Source organism: Haliotis rufescens, unplaced genomic scaffold (assembly GCF_023055435.1).
Source record: "Haliotis rufescens isolate VD_foot unplaced genomic scaffold, xgHalRufe1.0.p SCAF_26, whole genome shotgun sequence".
Taxonomy (NCBI): domain Eukaryota; kingdom Metazoa; phylum Mollusca; class Gastropoda; order Lepetellida; family Haliotidae; genus Haliotis; species Haliotis rufescens.
In genome coordinates, this window is record NW_025963957.1 from 4,175,408 (window position 1) to 4,193,745 (window position 18,338).

An 18,338-nucleotide genomic window follows, 5' to 3' on the forward strand; every position below is an offset into this window, starting at 1 on the left:
TATATATTTACATATTTTCGTGGGTCTGTACATTTTCCTTTTGAACTCCATTGCTGCTATAAGCATGCTGTTGCTAAGGAGGGAAATGGTTAGAAGCGATGTCTACACAATAGTGAAGTATGTCAGTCATTAACACCATACTCTGCGCTAGGCCACACTTGTATTTTTTACAGAGGTGTAGAAGGGCTATATTATTGTCTTGCAACTATTATCAAAAACATTCAAGTTTTATAAACGTTAGAACCAAGTTTGTTCTCTACATCTCAGTGTCCAACAACAAATTATGTTTACCTAACATTCTTAGCAAATTTGGGGAAAAAACATGGTAAGGTTTAAAAAAATGGGACTTTTTTAATAAAAAAATTTCTCTAAAATTTAGATGTTTTTCACCATTTCATACAATGCAGTAATGTACAGGTACCAGTAAGTAACAGCGCCTTAACCTGTTCTAGGCCCTCCTATCAGCAATAAGCCCATAAGTACACTAACCTGAACGGCAAAATTTCTATTTCCCATTTGAGAAGTTTAACTTATATGTGCTATAGGACAAATATCGTCCTTGACAAACTCATAAACCGAACAATTCCAAAGTGTTGCCTGTCTAGCTCTATGTGGGAGCAGGCGGCCAATTGTAACTGTGTTATTGGCTGCCGCTATGTGTACCAGTAACTGAAGAAGACTGTCACAGTTGGGGGCAAACAACGGAGCAGTACAAATACCTCAACAACCAACCCACCAAGTGCCTCCACTCACTGTCTCGGGTGCTGAGACGTGCACCTTGCTCCATTCAGCAGCAGGGGAAGTACCCATGAACACTAGCTGAACATCAACTTACAACTCTTGGATTGGCAGTCAGCAGATGTTGCTATTTCAGACTGCCATCTGTAAATAACTGCGGCTGTTCCAGACAATCCAATGATTGACATCATGAGCATCAATCTATTGGGATATGATGACATGCATCAACCAAGTCAGCAATCCCATTATTCACCTATTACGACAAGCATTAGTTGCTGAAGACCCATGTTACGACGTAAATTGTAAAAAAAAGGTAAATTGTAATACTTGCAGCAAATTGTAATAATTTTGACGTAAATTGTAATAACAACGTAAATTGTAATAAAATTGGACGTAAATTGTAATACGCAAATTGTAATAAAAATTGACGTAAATTCTAATAATCTCAACTTGCGGTAGAATGTAATAACTTTTTACGTAAATTGTAATAACCTTATAAGTTTAGTGTCAAAGGCGTTAAATGACTAGAACCTATCCTTGTTAGGGTTGGTACAGGGTTTATGGTACAATTGTCATTAAAGTATGGGTGTGGGGGAGGATTGAGGTCGTTATCGTGAATTGTTGTATAATTATATGTATATATAAACGCATTGGATATTCATTTCTATGGTTGTCCAGAAGAGGATTAATTACTAGAATGAACTTAGTTTTCTTATTTATTTGAGAAATACTCTGTGTGTTTTGCATTATATTTTGACGAAGAATTCAAATACATCAAATGAGTGACAAATCTCCTGTGCAATGTCAAATGAAAAAAAACAGTCGTCAGCAAATGCAGCATAGATTTCCCATGCATGGGAAAGGAGAATACTTAATACATAACATTATATACAATGTTTTTATTAATATCAAAAGAGGGGTGGGATATTTTTTACCTACATTGCATATACTATTAGATATTGTGTATTCTCGATCTCTGTGAACTTCTCACAGATAAAGAAATAATAATAAATAAATGCAAACCATGTTAACTTATGCAATATTTGTAGCAATATATGATTAACATATGGATAATTAATATAGCATAAAATATGTCCTTTCATAACAAGAAGTATATTTAATGAAATAAATGAATAAATGTAACTGTCTGGATTCCTTTCATATGTCATGAAGAACTAACAACAACTTACTGACAACTTTTGCTGGGATAATAACTCCTTGCCCCAACAACAAAAACAGAATCCATCATGATAACAGCACGAAATCATAATTCAAAGCATACGAAAATAATATCCGGTATCTTCGGGCATGTCTTGTTGAGTTTCAAAGAGCATCAGAATGTATAATAAAATTTGTTGCAATCAATTATTGCTGAAATATATTTGTTTTGATCAAAATTGAAAGGATGGAAAATCTATAAAGAAAAGGGTTTTGTCACTAACGTAAATATTCTCTTTGACCTTATACGAAGAGTACTCTAAGATCATTAAACTCGACAATCGTTGATTGATTGCGCCAAGCAACCTTGATACCAAATTTGGTATCTCACGTTTAATGCGGTACATAATTTTCGAAACAGATAATTAGGTTTTTCATAAGTTATCACTAATTTGTGACATATATACGGACAAAAATTACCTCAGAGGATAATCTTCTCTGGGGGTTTAAGAGGATTAAAATAATTCCAGCTAACATCAAGCACTGTAATACAATATTGAAGTTATAGCATACCATCTTAACATTCCAATGAAAAGAATAGTGACTAACGAAGAAACCAAATTATATTTATCTCCGATACTATGCCCTCATCAGTATACACACACACATACATACATACAAACATACATACAAACATATACACACATAGGTATGTATGTATGTGTGTGTTTGTGTATGTGTTTATGCATGTATGTATGTATGTGTGTGTGTGTGTGTGTATGTATGTATGTATGTATGTATGTATGTATGTATGTATGTATGTATGTATGTATGTATGTATGTATGTATGTATGTATGTATGTGTGTGCGCGCATGTAGGTGTGTATGTAATGACAGTAAATGTGAGCTCTATGTCATTGGTATCACATATATGACTGCACTTGTACATACTCTAGATGGCAGTATCATGTACGTAGATGAAAGTATGTAAGTGGACGATAGTATCTCGATGGCACACTATCATCTACGTAGAAGATACTATCATATACGTAGATGAAAGTATCTTCTACGTAGTTGATAGTATCTTCTACGTAGATGATAGTATCTTCTACGTAGATGAGAGTATCTTCTACGTAGATGATAGTATTTTCTACGCAGATGGTAGTATATTCTACGTAGATGATAGCATGCCACAAACATCACATCACTTCCAATAAATGTCTTTCACTATGTTGATACCACCCTTTAATGACGATTGTACGATAAAGCCTATACCAACGATCCCTAACTTAACAGTTTTGTACGTTTGTCATCATACACAGTATTTCTCGAATTGTACATGTGAAACACAAGCTCAACTGACAAAGATCATTTCTAGTCAATTGGCGTCTTGGACACTACGGTAGTAAGGTTATTACAATTTACGTAAGAATTTATTACATTTTACCGCAAGTAGAGATTATTACAATTTACGTCAATTTTTATTACAGTTTGCGTATTACAATTTACGTCAAATATTATTACAATTTACGTTGTTATTACAATTTACGTCAAAATTATTACTATTTGCTGCAAGTATTACAATTTACCTTTTTATTACAATTTACGTCGTAACAACCCATTCTAACCTGGATCTTCAGTGGGGCACAATTCTTGGATGTAGTAAAAGGCAGTTTATAGTACACAAGAATCTGTATAGGATTGTGGCAGGCAAATTAGGAAAAAACATCCTTTTGTCCAAAGTTGTGAATATTTGTAAAGTTCTATTTTTCTTAAATTTGACTACATATATGTATAACTAATCATTAATGCACCTTTCTCTTTATTCTGTTTTCAGTGAATGCAAATGACCAATGCAAAGTTTAATAACAATAAATAGTAAGGAAACTTGATTTGGGAAATTCCAATTTGGAAATATGTATCATCATCTACTGTGAACATGTGGCTGAAAATAAGTCCCTGTATAACAGTTTTGTGAGATTAGATTTGTGGTTTGTTTACAGACAATAACCATTCACTGTATATATGTAGGAAACTGACCAAGGCAAGATCATTCTAAGTCAGGAATATTATCTTTAAAACAGTATTTATCTATGGTGTTTCAGTGTATTATATCTCGATTCTAATATAATAAATACCCTGGGTCCATTTCATTCGTTTCAGATCTGGTTTGTCATTAAACATAATCTGCCAATAAAACTGTTTTGCCTGTACTCTGGAAATATGCCGTGTACATGTTATTGCCATTCTGTACTTAAGTGAGTTGGGGAACACATGTTTCGTTGCAAGTCTTTAGATTCAATTACCAATAGAGCATCATCACGACTTTGTGGTTGTCATGACGACTACATCAGCTATAGAGAAATGGAGCTGTTGGGTGAAACTGCTTCCCTAAAGAAGCCATGGCAGCCACTGGGCCATAGTATTTATCATACATGAGACATAATAACTCAATAGAGGGGGGTGGTCGGGTAGCCTAGTGGTTACAGCATTCGCTCCTCGCCCGAAGACTGGGTTTGATTCCCGACTTGGGTACAATGTGTGAAGTCCATTTCTGGTGTCCCCTGCCGTGATATCGGTGGAATATTGCTAAAAACGGCATAAAACCATACCCACTCACTCACTATATTAGAGGCCAAACACTTCTTCAAGGCTATAACCCCCATCACATGAACAGTTCAGGCAGGTGAGCCACTTGACAGCTTCAATGTCATTAACATATATACCAGTATAACAGATAATTGTTTTGACACATGTTTTGGCATCATCAAGGTTCAGTGATCATTTCCTTCATAATATTTTCAAAAAGTTCGCTGAAAGTAATCAGTTCTGATCTGACATGTAGGGAGACAGTTCAACAGGTGTCAAGCATGGCCATGCAAAGGACCCACTGCATGACCAATTACATTCTGAAGAGAAACTGAGAGAATCATAACAGTTCCTCAATATTTTTGGTCATTGATTTGAAATTTCCAATGTGAAATATCTATTACCCATCTTGCAGGCAAACGGTTGATTCCGAATACGGTATGTATGTTACAGGAAACAAGTAAAATCAGTGATTATGTCTAATAACTGATTCACGCGGTGGTTATGTCTAATTACTGAAATCTTCAGTAATTAGACATAATCACTGAAATCAACCAAGGGATTTTATACTTGTTTACTGAAAGTATATTCCTGCCTTGTTTTTATAATGTGTGCTAGTTTTGAAATTAGATTAGTGTAAGTAAATACAACCTCCTGTAACCAGATACCTTACACAAAAATCACAGAAATAAGCTTAAACAGTTCAATCTTTTATTTCATAAAATGGTATGACGTGAATGGTATGACATGAATGGTATGACAAATAGCAGTCAGATGGACACTCAGGAATGTTTGTTTGCACATGAAAGACTTGAATCACATCTAGAATTACATTGCATCTTGGCCTTAAAACATTTGTAGCGATTGGTCTGACACCGTTTAGTTCCAACACAATTACACCTTACAAAGCCTTGACCACCACAGACTGAGTCAAGTTGAACCGCTTGACGCAAAGAGAGCATTCGATCAGTATTGAAATCGTCAGCATTATAAAGTTTGGTGACACATACATCAAACTGGTTACGGGAATATTTCCCATTTAGCACACCACCCTTGACTGCAATTGTGAACATGTCATTGTCACTACACTCAATAACTACACCATTTATGTTACGTGGATCACCTCTTCCTCTGTCGACATGGGGGATAGGAACAGTTACATTGTCTCCAACACTTACAGGCCCAAAAACACGTTTGCTGCGTTTTACCATGCGCTGGGCTTGTTCTTGTGCTTCTCTGGCTCTTTTTCTGTTCTGCGTGATGCTGTTAAGTTGTGCTGCTATTTGATCTTCCTGGGACGCAACACAACAAACTTGGTAAGATGATCTTGGTAAACCATGATCCACTTATACACGCCTGTTTTCCTCATACATCTTGTACAGTGCATCTCTGAAGGTATCGTGAGGCTCCATGAGTCAAAGTGTGAGGTATCAACCAATAGTTGGGAGATTTAACGAGTTCCTATCCCCCATGTCGACAGAGGAAGAGGTGATCCACCTAACATAATTGGTGTAGTTATTGAGTGTAGTGACAATGACATGTTCACAATTGCAGTCAAGGGTGGTGTGCTAAATGGGAAATATTCCCGTAACCAGTTTGATGTATGTGTCACCAAACTTTATAATACTGACGATTTCAATACTGATCGAACACTCTCTTTGCGTCAAGCGGTTCAACTTGACTCAGTCTGTGGTGGTCAAGGCTTTGTAAGGTGTAATTGTGTTGGAACTAAACGGTGTCAGACCAATCGCTACAAATGTTTTAAGGCCAAGATGCAATGTAATTCTAGATGTGATTCAAGTCTTTCATGTGCAAACAAACATTCCTGAGTGTCCATCTGACTGCTATTTGTCATACCATTCATGTCATACCATTCACGTCATACCATTTTATGAAATAAAAGATTGAACTGTTTAAGCTTATTTCTGTGATTTTTGTGTAAGGTATCTGGTTACAGGAGGTTGTATTTACTTACACTAATCTAATTTCAAAACTAGCACACATTATAAAAACAAGGCAGGAATATACTTTCAGTAAACAAGTATAAAATCCCTTGGTTGATTTCAGTGATTATGTCTAATTACTGAAGATTTGAGTGAATCAGTTATTAGACATAATCACTGACATTTTCAGTCATTAGACTTAATCACTGATTTTACTTGTTTCCTGTAACATATATATATACCAATTGCTTTCCAATGTCTAAATCCTGACTTAAAGCAAATCTTTAACGTAAAAGGATTCATATTTCTGACAGACAAAATCACTGAAGTTGAACATGCTCTGCTAGATAATGGCACGTCCTCTCCTTGAGTACCAACAACAGTCACTAATGATATGTTGAGCAATCATGGAAGTGTTTTCTACATATGATAAATATGGAGTTTTACCTAATGAGGTCCAGAAAGGCATCGGTGGATGATGGTGGCTTTTCATCAGCAGACTGCACGTACGCCTTGCCTTCACCAGTGAACTTGCCGGGGTGGATGGACACGACCAGTATGATTCCAATGACGATGGCTACGAACGTCGTGGTGAAGTAGTACACAATGGCTCGGAGACCCATACGACCGCTAGATTTAGCATCCAGAGAAGCAAGACCTGAAAAGGCGAGTTTTCACTGTTTTCATATGTTAAGAGCATTATCCTATTTTCTGGAGTGAGAGAGTGAGTGAGTGAGTGCCTGCATGTGTGGTTGAGTGAGTGAGTGCCTGCATGTGTGGTTGAGTGAGTGAGTGAGTGCCTGCATGTGTGGTTGAGTGAGTGAGTGAGTGCCTGCATGTGTGGTTGAGTGCCTGCATGTGTTGTTGAGTGAGTGCCTGCATGTGTGGTTGAGTGAGTGAGTGCCTGCATGTGTGGTTGAGTGAGTGAGTGCCTGCATGTGTGGTTGAGTGAGTGAGTGCCTGCATGTGTGGTTGAGTGAGTGAGTGAGTGCCTGCATATGTGGTTGAGTGAGTGAGTGAGTGCATGGTTGAGTGAGTGAGTGCATGCATGTGTGGTTGAGTGAGTGAGTGAGTGCCTGCATGTGTGGTTGAGTGAGTGAGTGCCAGCATGCATGGTTGAGTGAGTGAGTGCCTGCATGTGTGGTTGAGTGAGTGAGTGCCTGCATGTGTGATTGAGTGAGTGAGTGCATGCATGTGTGGTTGAGTGAGTTAGTGCCAGCATGAATAGTTGAGTGAGTGAGTGCCTGCATGTGTGGTTGAGTGAGTGAGTGCCTGCATGTGTGGTTGAGTGAGTGAGTGAGTGAGTGAGTGCCTGCATGTGTGGTTGAGTGAGTGAGTGCCAGCATGAATGGTTGAGTGAGTGAGTGCCTGCATTTGTCGTTGAGTGAGTGAGGGGCATGCATGTGTGGTTGAGTGAGTGAGTGCGTGCATGTGTGGTTGAGTGAGTGCTTGCATGCATGGTTGAATGAGTGAGTGAGAAGCCTTCACTAATGCCTGAATTTTTAGAAATGTCCACACAGTTTGGTTGAGTATTTAGAAGCCTCCACTATTGGTTGAGTATTTAGAAATGTCCACACAGTTGGGTTGAGTATTTAGAAATGTCCACACAGTTTGGTTGAGTATTTAGAAGCCTCCACTATTGGTTGAGTATTTAGAAATGTCCACCGTTTGGGCTGAGTATTTAGAAGCCTCCACTATTGGTTGAGTATTTAGAAATGTCCACACAGTTGGGCTGAGTATTTAGAAGCCTCCAATATTGGTTGAGTATTTAGAAATGTCCACACAGTTGGGCTGAGTATTTAGAAGCCTCCACTATTGGTTGAGTTTTTAGAAATGTCCACACAGTTGGGCTGAGTATTTAGAAGCCTCCACTATTGGTTGAGTATTTAGAAATGTCCACACAGTTGGGCTGAGTATTTAGAAGCCTCCACTATTGGTTGAGTTTTTAGAAATGTCCACACAGTTTGGTTGTGTATTTAGAAGCCTCCACCATTGGTTGAGTATTTAGAAATGTCCACACAGTTGGGTTGAGTATTTAGAAATGTCCACACAGTTGGATTGAGTATTTAGAAATGTCCGCACAGTTGGGCTGAGTATCTAGAAGCCTCCACTATTGGTTGAGTATTTAGAAATGTCCACACAGTTGGGCTGAGTATTTAGAAATGTCCACACAGTTGGGCTGAGTATTTAGAAATGTCCACACAGTTGGGCTGAGTATTTAGAAACCTCCACTATTGGTTGAGTATTGAGAAATGTCCACACAGTTGGGCTGAGTATTTAGAAGCCTCCACTATTGGTTGAGTATTTAGAAATGTCCACACAGTTGGGCTGAGTATTTAGAAGCCTCCAATATTGGTTGAGTATTTAGAAATGTCCACACAGTTGGGCTGAGTATTTAGAAATGTCCACACAGTTGGTCTGAGTATTTAGAAATGTCCACACAGTTGGGCTGAGTATTTAGAAGCTTCCACTATTGGTTGAGTATTTAGAAATGTCCACACAGTTGGGCTGAGTATTTAGAAGCCTCCACTATTGGTTGAGTATTTAGAAATGTCTACACAGTTGGGCTGAGTATTTAGAAGCCTCCAATAATGGTTGAGTATTTAGAAATGTCCACACAGTTGGGCTGAGTATTTAGAAGCCTCCACTATTGGTTGAGTATTTAGAAATGTCCACACAGTTGGGCTGAGTATTTAGAAGCCTCCACTATTGGTTGAGTATTTAGAAATGTCCACACAGTTGGGCTGAGTATTTAGAAGCCTCCACTATTGGTTGAGTATTTAGAAATGTCCACACAGTTGGGCTGAATATTTAGAAATGTCCACACAGTTAGGCTGAGTATTTAGAAATGTCCACACAGTTGGGCTGAGTATTTAGAAGCCTCCACTATTGGTTGAGTATTTAGAAATGTCCACACAGTTGGGCTGAGTATTTAGAAATGTCCACACAGTTGGGCTGAGTATTTGTGGTCAGCTAATATGTCAACTATTCAGTGATTGACATCATGAGCACCAATCCATGCAACTGGGATACGAAGACATGCAATGAACCCACCCACCCAGCCTGACCACCTGATCCATTCAGTTGCATATTACAAGCATACATAAGTATCTGGGACCTATATTCTTACCCGGAGTCACGGTTTTATGAAATCCCCAACAACAATGAATCCAATAAGACAAACCTGTAATCATGGATGACACAATGAGTGGCAAGATGAGGCACTTCAACATCCTCATCAGCAGGTCTCCTGGGAAGGAGATGAGCATGATGGTGTTGGCAGACGGCGCGCTCAATCTAGACAGGAACCCCACCAACACTCCGAAGAACACTGCAATGACAGTCAGCACCAGCAGAAGGTTCTTCCTCATCCATTTGAAACACTGGAAAAAGAACACAATGTGAGGTTCAACACCACTGAACTATAAACAAATAGAAGGAAATAAAGAATAGCCGGTGGTTTTTGGTACACAAAGTGGATGAGAGGCATAAAAGCCTAGTTAAAGACCATAACTGTTATTTTAAATATTTGCAATGTCAAGATCAAAGGTCATTTTACACATGCAACAATATTTGCAATGTTGTTAATTTTGTAGGATTTACAGAAATGGCCGCATCTTTAGATTTGCTCTTGACTGGTGTATGAGTCACCATGCGGCAGACCATTTCCTGAAGTATAGCTGCTAAGTATCATAATATAGACTATACACCGTATAGTATATGTCCGCAGATAAGCCGAATTTTGAGGACCAGAAAAAACATTTTGTAGAAAGGGGTTGGCTTATCCACGGGATACACTTTCATGATAGTATTTTTCAGATCGTGATCTGTCAGAAACATCGCCTGAATGACGGTCCGATAGATTACAATTTTCTTGAAAGTTTGGTAGTTGCCACAACTACAGCCATTATTGTTATAAATGATCAATTAAGTTATAATTATACACCAATGTTGTCTTTATTAAATAATTTTATGCACGTTACTATTTCCAATCATAGGTTTTCAAATGTTCAAGGTTTATTGTTCTTCATAAACTCCACGATCTTTACATATAACAACATAATCCACAGATATAATATATAATCCACAGATGAAATCGCCAATAGCTATTACGTACATTTTGCAAAGTTAATAAATTGATATGATGGTTACAAGTATCTACCTCATAAAAGAGGAAATTAAACAACTGAAACGGCGAGTTATTCTGTTCGCCATTTGCAAAAAAATGTGCTGTTACCTGTGACATCACAAACAGTGAACACTGTGATTGCTTCCTGTTGTTTGAAAAGCAACGCAGTACACAAGGAAATGAGCACTGATAATAACGGGGACAATTGGTATTGTTTTGTTTGTTTACACAACCACTTTCAAGTTGTGGGTGCTTAGTTGTGTTGGGAGTAGGGGTTTAATTCCTTTGTTTTCGAGAGATTTTAAAGAGATAAGTTTCAATGAGGGTCATATCATGTTCTTTCAAATCTCAAGGGTCAAGTTAATACCTCGGCTTATCTACAGGGTGGGCTTATCTGCAGTCATGTCATGTTCTTTCATATTTCAAGGGTCAAGTTAATGCCACGGCTTATCAACGTTGTAGACTTATCTGCGATCATATCATGTTCTTTCATATTTCAAGGGTCAAGTTAAAACCTTGGCCTATCTACGGGGTGGGCTTATCTGCAGTCATGTCATGTTCTTTCATATTTCAAGGGTCAAGTTAATGCCTCGGCTTATCAACGTTGTAGACTTATCTGCGGTCATATCATGTTCTTTCATATTTCAAGGGTCAAGTTAAAACCTTGGCTTATCTACGGGGTGGGCTTATCTGCGGTCATATCATGTTCTTTCATATTTCAAGGGTCAAGTTAAAACCTTGGCTTATCTACGGGGTGGGCTTATCTGCGGTCATATCATGTTCTTCCATATTTCAAGGGTCAAGTTAAAACCTTGGCTTATCTACAGGGTGGGCTTATCTGTGGTCATGTCATGTTCTTTCATATTTCAAGGGTCAAGTTAAAACCTCGGCTTATCCACGGGGTGGGCTTAGATGGATTACAAAAATAACAGAATAGCCCAAAAATCAAACAAAGGTACATTTTTGTTTTAATATAACTGATCAAAGATATTGTATGTAGCCTCTGGCCACTACAAACACCTAATAAAGAGAACACAGCCTTTTCTATAAAAAATAAATACATGTACGCGTTAGTGTGTAAATAGTAAACATCCTGCAACAGAATTTCATTTCGACCTTTTCAAGCTATGTGGTACGAGTCTTTATTACCCGGATAATATGATTCATAGAGAGACTGACTACGATCACTCACTATCAAATTATGGTATCGCCCTCTGACTGTTACACATTTGAATTGTAACCTCTTGACAGATAAGGAGCAAAGCGCTTGAAATGCAATAACTCAGTTCAAGGAGGATTTAATACACAAGATTTATATGTCCTTCTGAAATGTTGAATGAATAATACATGTGTTCATATTTCAAGGGGTGGAACGCCTCCGGTTGTTGGTGATTAAAACAGACTATAGTGTAGTGATGGGCAGAGCTTCACAACAATACCAGTAAAATGTCAGCACTGGGACCATATACATCTGTTGCATTGAGATTCCCAGTCCTTGGGATCAGCCGCGTTTCACACCTGATAGTGCACAGGATATGGGAACACCAACATTAATCCATGACACAAATAGACGAACATTGTAGGCTCATGAATAAAATAGCTCCCAGTTTATCTGGGAGCTTTGTATTGATATGAATGAATCATTGCTCTTGTGAGGATGTTTCCTGGGATATTGTCTGTTTTCTTTGAACCACACTACAACAGTAGATTGTTTTGCGCCTATTGTACATGCAGCAGATTGAAACAAAAATAAACTTAAATAATGGGTATACATGTAACTTCCTGTTGAGTCACATGTTTCTGAAAACACACCTGTCAGCCACTTTTCCAACCAAAATGAAATATTCAGTGAACATCTCCATGTTGAATTTCCTTGGCTTTGTATCAGCCTTGATCTAGAGATTCAATCTCCAGACAAATGGGGTAAAAGTCTAAGGTTTCAACGCACATTTGACCACCTCCGTGGTCTAGTAGTAGAGTGTCCGCCGGGAGAGGGGAAGGTTGGGGGTTCTATCCCTGGCCGCGTCATACCAAAAGACGTTAAAATATGGTACTTGTTGTTACCCTGTCTGGTGCTCGGGATTAAGGGACAAAAACAAGGACTGGTCAGCTAGGAGTCAGTATACGGTGTCTGAGTAGGGTATTCATGACAAATTTTGGAATAATCTTTTCTGAGATCAGTTCACAAGGTTAATGAATTGATTGGTCAGGACTAGATAACCTAGATAATAAACAGTTCCTCATATTTTTGTCATTCAACATTTCAATACCTTTTTATCTTGTCCTTGTTCACAAAATGGATTAATGAAAAAAACCTTCTTGTAAAAGAAACTGAATCACTTGTTCATGCATTTCAATGAACTTATACATGTTATACACCTAACCCTTCAGATATAACCACAATATCATATTTATTTCCCTGTCACAAAGTTGTATTCCGTAACCTGCACTCATTTTCAACATACCACCAATAATGACAATTACTAATCCTTCCTGTAGCTGTAAACTGCAAGTGTGGCGTGAGACAAGGTTCCCTTCCTACTCCTGTTTGATCCAGCATAATTACTGGTCACCTAGCTTATTAACTGACAGGATATACCACCAGCATCGGAAATCTAACTGAGCTATCCATTTCACACGACTGTTCCCTACAAATCATGATAACTATGCACCAAATTAAAGGTTAGCAGGGTTCAAACACTCGGAGACAAGCACATGAAACGACGGATTAGCTAGGCATTACACTGTTAGACTAAACTCTAGGTGAATGTTTTTCAGAGATAGGCACTTTCCAAATTGTGTGTTCCCCGCTGTTTACAAGATATCCCCAACGGTAATCCAGGAAACCACGACAACAAAGGAGTAGCGAAATGGCAATAATATTGGTCCAGTTGGCTCACTGAACAGTGGATGTTGCACAAGTGTCCCATCAGGCTGTGTTTACCTTAAACATGTTGTTGATCACATGATCGGATCATGCCAATCGTTTTTAGTTGTCATTTTGTTTTTTTGTTTAATGTCACACTCAGCAATATATGGTGGGGGTCTAAATAATCAAGTCTGGACCAGACAATCCAGCGATTGACATCATGAGCATCGATCTACGCAATGATGATATGATGACATGCATCAACCAAACCAGTGAGCCTGACCACCCGATCCCGTTAGTCACCTCTTACGACAGGCATAGTCACTTTTTACAGAAAGCATGGTGAGTGAGTGAGTGAGTATGGTTTTACGCCGCTTTTAGCAATATTCCAGCAATATCACGGCGGGGGACACCAGAAATGGGCTTCACACATTGTACCCATGTCGGGAATCGAACCCGGGTCTTCGGCGTGACGAGCGAACGCTTTAACCACTAGGCTACCCAACCGCCCCACAGAAAGCATGGGTTGCCGAAGACCTATTCTACCCCAGATGTTCGCAAGTCCATGTCAGATACTTTGCACACTACTTCGCACATCATCTTACATAGTCTGGCAATAATGTGGGCACATGATCTACCCAAGCCAGTCACTTGGCGAGGTGTGGTGAAATGAATACATAGAGACGTGCATACATGTGTATGTGGCTGCTTGTACTAGTCCAGTCTAACATGGATACCCACTCAGACACACTAAACTGACTCCAAGCTGACGAGTGCTTGTTTTTAACCCTTATTGCTGGGCGTCAGACAGGGTACCATCAACAACAAGTACCATCTTTAATGTCATTTGGTACGACGCAGATGGGTATCAAATCTTCTGTCTTCGGACAGATGCTCTGGTCCCAGTCATAAGGCCTGGCAGTATGATCTCATGGAGCCAGTCAACAGAAATGGGCACATGATCTCACTGAGCCAGTCAACAGAAATGGGCACATGATCTCATGGAGCCAGTCAACAGAAATGGGCACATGATCTCATGGAGCCAGTCAACAGAAATGGGCACATGATCTCGTGGAGCCAGTCAACAGAAATGGGCACATGATCTCATGGAGCCAGGCAACAGAAATGGGCACATGATCTCATGGAGCCAGTCAACAGAAATGGGCACATGATCTCATGGAGCCAGTCAACAGAAATGGGCACATGATCTCATGGAGCCAGTCAACAGAAATGGGCACATGAACCTTCAGCCAGTGACACTCATACGATGTACCACATGTCAACAATGACTCTGTAAATCCAATTGAGATTGATATGAACAGGTAGTTATGACATTCATGTGGTGTTACCATTGGTTACAGAATTGCCATATGCCTGCCTTTACTTCCAACATTCACTGTTATGCACCTATGATGACACCATGCCCCTTCAAATGCACTGAGCAACCTATCTGCTTGAACTCTAACAGTGGTGAGGCAAGGCCGTTATGCTTGAAAGCTATGTCTGATACAATGGATGACGTCACATGCTTCCATGATAATCGAACTCATTTTGCAAGAGGGGCGGTCAGGCACTCCTCACTCCGAAGACCTGAGTTCGATTCCCGACATGGATACAATGTGTGAAGTCCATTTCTGGTGTCCCCCACCATGATATTGCTACAAGCGGCGTAAAACCATACTGACTCACTCACTCATCTGGCAAGCAAAACGTGGAAAAACACAATTAAATCAAAGTTGTGATAAATATTGTTAAAATTTAATATTTAATTGTTATTGATTGTGCTGAGCTAAATAGTAGAAAATTTGCTCTTAAATTTGGGACTGAAAAAAAAAATTGTGTCAAGAAAAGTATTTACACGCAGTAAAAGTCCAAAAGCTTTCCGTGATCCCATGCCTTTTAACAACATATTTCAACCAATCAGACTGCAGCACACACTCTCTTTATGTTACACATTAAACAATGATAGCAGTCCCCCTTTATAGCAGTAGTGTTGTGAGTACATACTCAACAGATGTCTTATTACAGAAGGACGAGAAGATGGATTTGCCTTTTACTGCATCCCTCCCCATTACTGGCAGAAGGATAAAAGGAAACTAACTTTCTGCACTCCATGATTCTGGATACCGCCAACTGGTATATCGTTTACTGATTTTTTGTCACATATTTCCTATCTTGCACTAAAAACAAAACAACTACGCAAAACAGGATAAGCAAGTTTGTTTACCCAAGCATAAAATGACACCACCCACTCATTAATATATGTGTAAAGCTGAACGTGAAGCATATCCCAGATGTAAACAACCAACAGTTGCAGCTCTGCACAGCTACAGACAAGAGACAACATGTGCACATAATGTTATATCACTGGCATGTTTCTTATGTAAGTCCTTGACAACTGTAAGACCTAAAGCATACCTACATCATGCACACACCTCTATATGACACTAGAATGCCTACATCATGCACACACCTCTATATGACACTAGAACATCTACATCATGCACACACCTCTATATGACACTAGTACACCTACATCATGCACACACCTCTATATGACACTAGTACACCTACATCATGCACACCCCTCTATATGACACTAGTACGCCTACATCATGCACACACCTCCATATGACACTAGTACACCTACATCATGCACACACCTCTATATGACACTAGTACGCCTACATCATGCACACACCTCTATATGACACGAGTACACCTACATCATGCACACCCCTCTATATGACACTAGTACGCCTACATCATGCACACACCTCCATATGACACTTGTACACCTACATCATGCACACACCTCTATATGACACTAGCACGCCTACATCATGCACACACCTCTATATGACACTAGAACGCCTACATCATGCACACACCTCTATATGACACTAGAACGCCTACATCATGCACACACCTCTATGACACTAGTACGCCTAAGTACACTAGCATTTCTCTATATATGACACTAGTACTTCTTTCTATCTTACACTAGTGCTTCTATCTGACACTAGTGCTTTTATCTGACACTAGTGCTTCTATCTTATACCTAGTGCTTTTATCTTACATTAGTGCTTCTATCTTAGTGCTTCTATCTTACACTAGTGCTTCTATCTTACACTAGTGCTTCCATCTTACACTAGTGCTTCTATCTTACACTAGGGCTTCTATCTTACACTAGTGCTTCTATCTTACACTAGTGCTTTTATCTTACACTAGTACTTCTATCTTACATTAGTGCTTCTATCTTACACTAGTGCTTCTATCTTACACTAGTACTTCTATCTTACACTAGTGCTTCTATCTTACACTGGTACTTCTATCTTACACTGGTGCTTCTATCTTACACTAGGGCTTCTATCTTACACTAGTGCTTCTATCTTACACTAGTGCTTCTTTCTCACACTAGTGCTTCTATCTTACACTAGTACTTCTATCTTAAATTAGTGCTTCTATCTTACACTAGTACTTCTATCTTTCACTAGTGCTTCTATCTTACATTAGTACTTCCGAACTATCCTATTTTGTCTTTGTACTTTGTTCTAATGATATGGAAATGCAATCCAATGCTTAAGTTCTGATTAATGCTAATGCAGGCTTGAGCATGACTTCTGCATCTCCATGAAGTGTCTGTGGTATGAGTCAACATGCATAATGACCACCAGGCTTGTAGCCACATGCTTCCTCTATATTCAGGCCATGAGGCTGTCCACCAGACTCTCAGCACTGCCATGAACACATGCATTTTCTCAAGCTCATATCTAGAGCTCACTGTGATTCATAATCATTTCAGGATATTTCAGATATGTTTTGTTATTTGCTAGTTTTACATCCAGTCATTATGCCATGTGATGTGAGGACACTATTAAAGAGCTTCACTCTGTGAGGAGTCAAACCTAGGCATTCTGTCCCAGCAAAGCCAACACTCTGACCACTGTGCCAACCTATCAATCTCAGTCTGCCATCGACATTAACATTTTAGACGCCATTGATTCATTTGGTCTTGTTTTGTTTGTTCGTTTAACGCCGCACTCAGCAATATTCCAGCTATGTGACGGCGGTCTGTAAATAATCGAGTCTGGACCAGACAATCCAGTGATTGACATCATGAGCATCGATCCAGGAAATTGGGATTGATGACATGATCAACCAAGTCAGCGAGCCTGACCACCCGATCCCGTTAGTCGCCTCTTACGACAAGCATAGTCGCCTTTTAAGGCAAGCATAGGTTGCTGAAGATCTATTCTACCCCGTTTTTCATGGAACACAAGCATGGGTTGCTGAAGACCTATTCTACTCCGGATCTTCATGGGAGACAAGCATGGGTTGCTGAAGACCTATTCTACCCCGGATCTTCATTGGAGACAAGCATGGGTTGCTGAAGACCTATTCTACTCCGGATCTTCATGGGAGACAAGCATTGGTTGCTGAAGACCTGTTCTACCCTGGATCTTCTTCGGAGACAAGCATGGGTTGCTGAAGATCTATTCTACTCCGGATCTTCATGGGAGACAAGCATGGGTTGCTGAAGACCTATTCTAACCCAGATCTTCATGGGAGACAAGCATGGGTTGCTGAAGACCTATTCTACCCCGGACCTTCATGGGAGACAAGCATGGGTTGCTGAAGACCTATTCTAACCCAGATCTTCACGGGAGACAAGAATGGGTTGCTGAAGACCTATTCTAACCCAGATCTTCATGGGAGACAAGCATTGGTTGCTGAAGACCTGTTCTACCCTGGATCTTCTTCGGAGACAAGCATGGGTTGCTGAAGATCTATTCTACTCCGGATCTTCATGGGAGACAAGCATGGGTTGCTGAAGACCTATTCTACTCCGGATCTTCATGGGAGACAAGCATGGGTTGCTGAAGACCTATTCTAACCCGGATCTTCATGG

General features: G+C 39.5%; 1 protein-coding gene across 3 annotated transcripts in view; it reads right to left on the reverse strand.

The window, feature by feature from the left end:
• The window catches only part of LOC124147337 (excitatory amino acid transporter 2-like), a 94,897-nt gene that overhangs the window by 24,394 nt on the left and 52,165 nt on the right, over positions 1-18,338 (reverse strand). For all 3 annotated transcript variants that reach the window (XM_046518016.2, XM_048402455.1, XM_046518017.2), the window contains 2 exons: positions 9,613-9,811; positions 6,876-7,086 (listed from right to left, as the gene is read on the reverse strand). In XM_046518016.2, the coding sequence (XP_046373972.1) occupies positions 6,876-7,086; positions 9,613-9,811 (410 nt within the window). The remainder of the gene's footprint in view (positions 1-6,875; positions 7,087-9,612; positions 9,812-18,338) is intronic.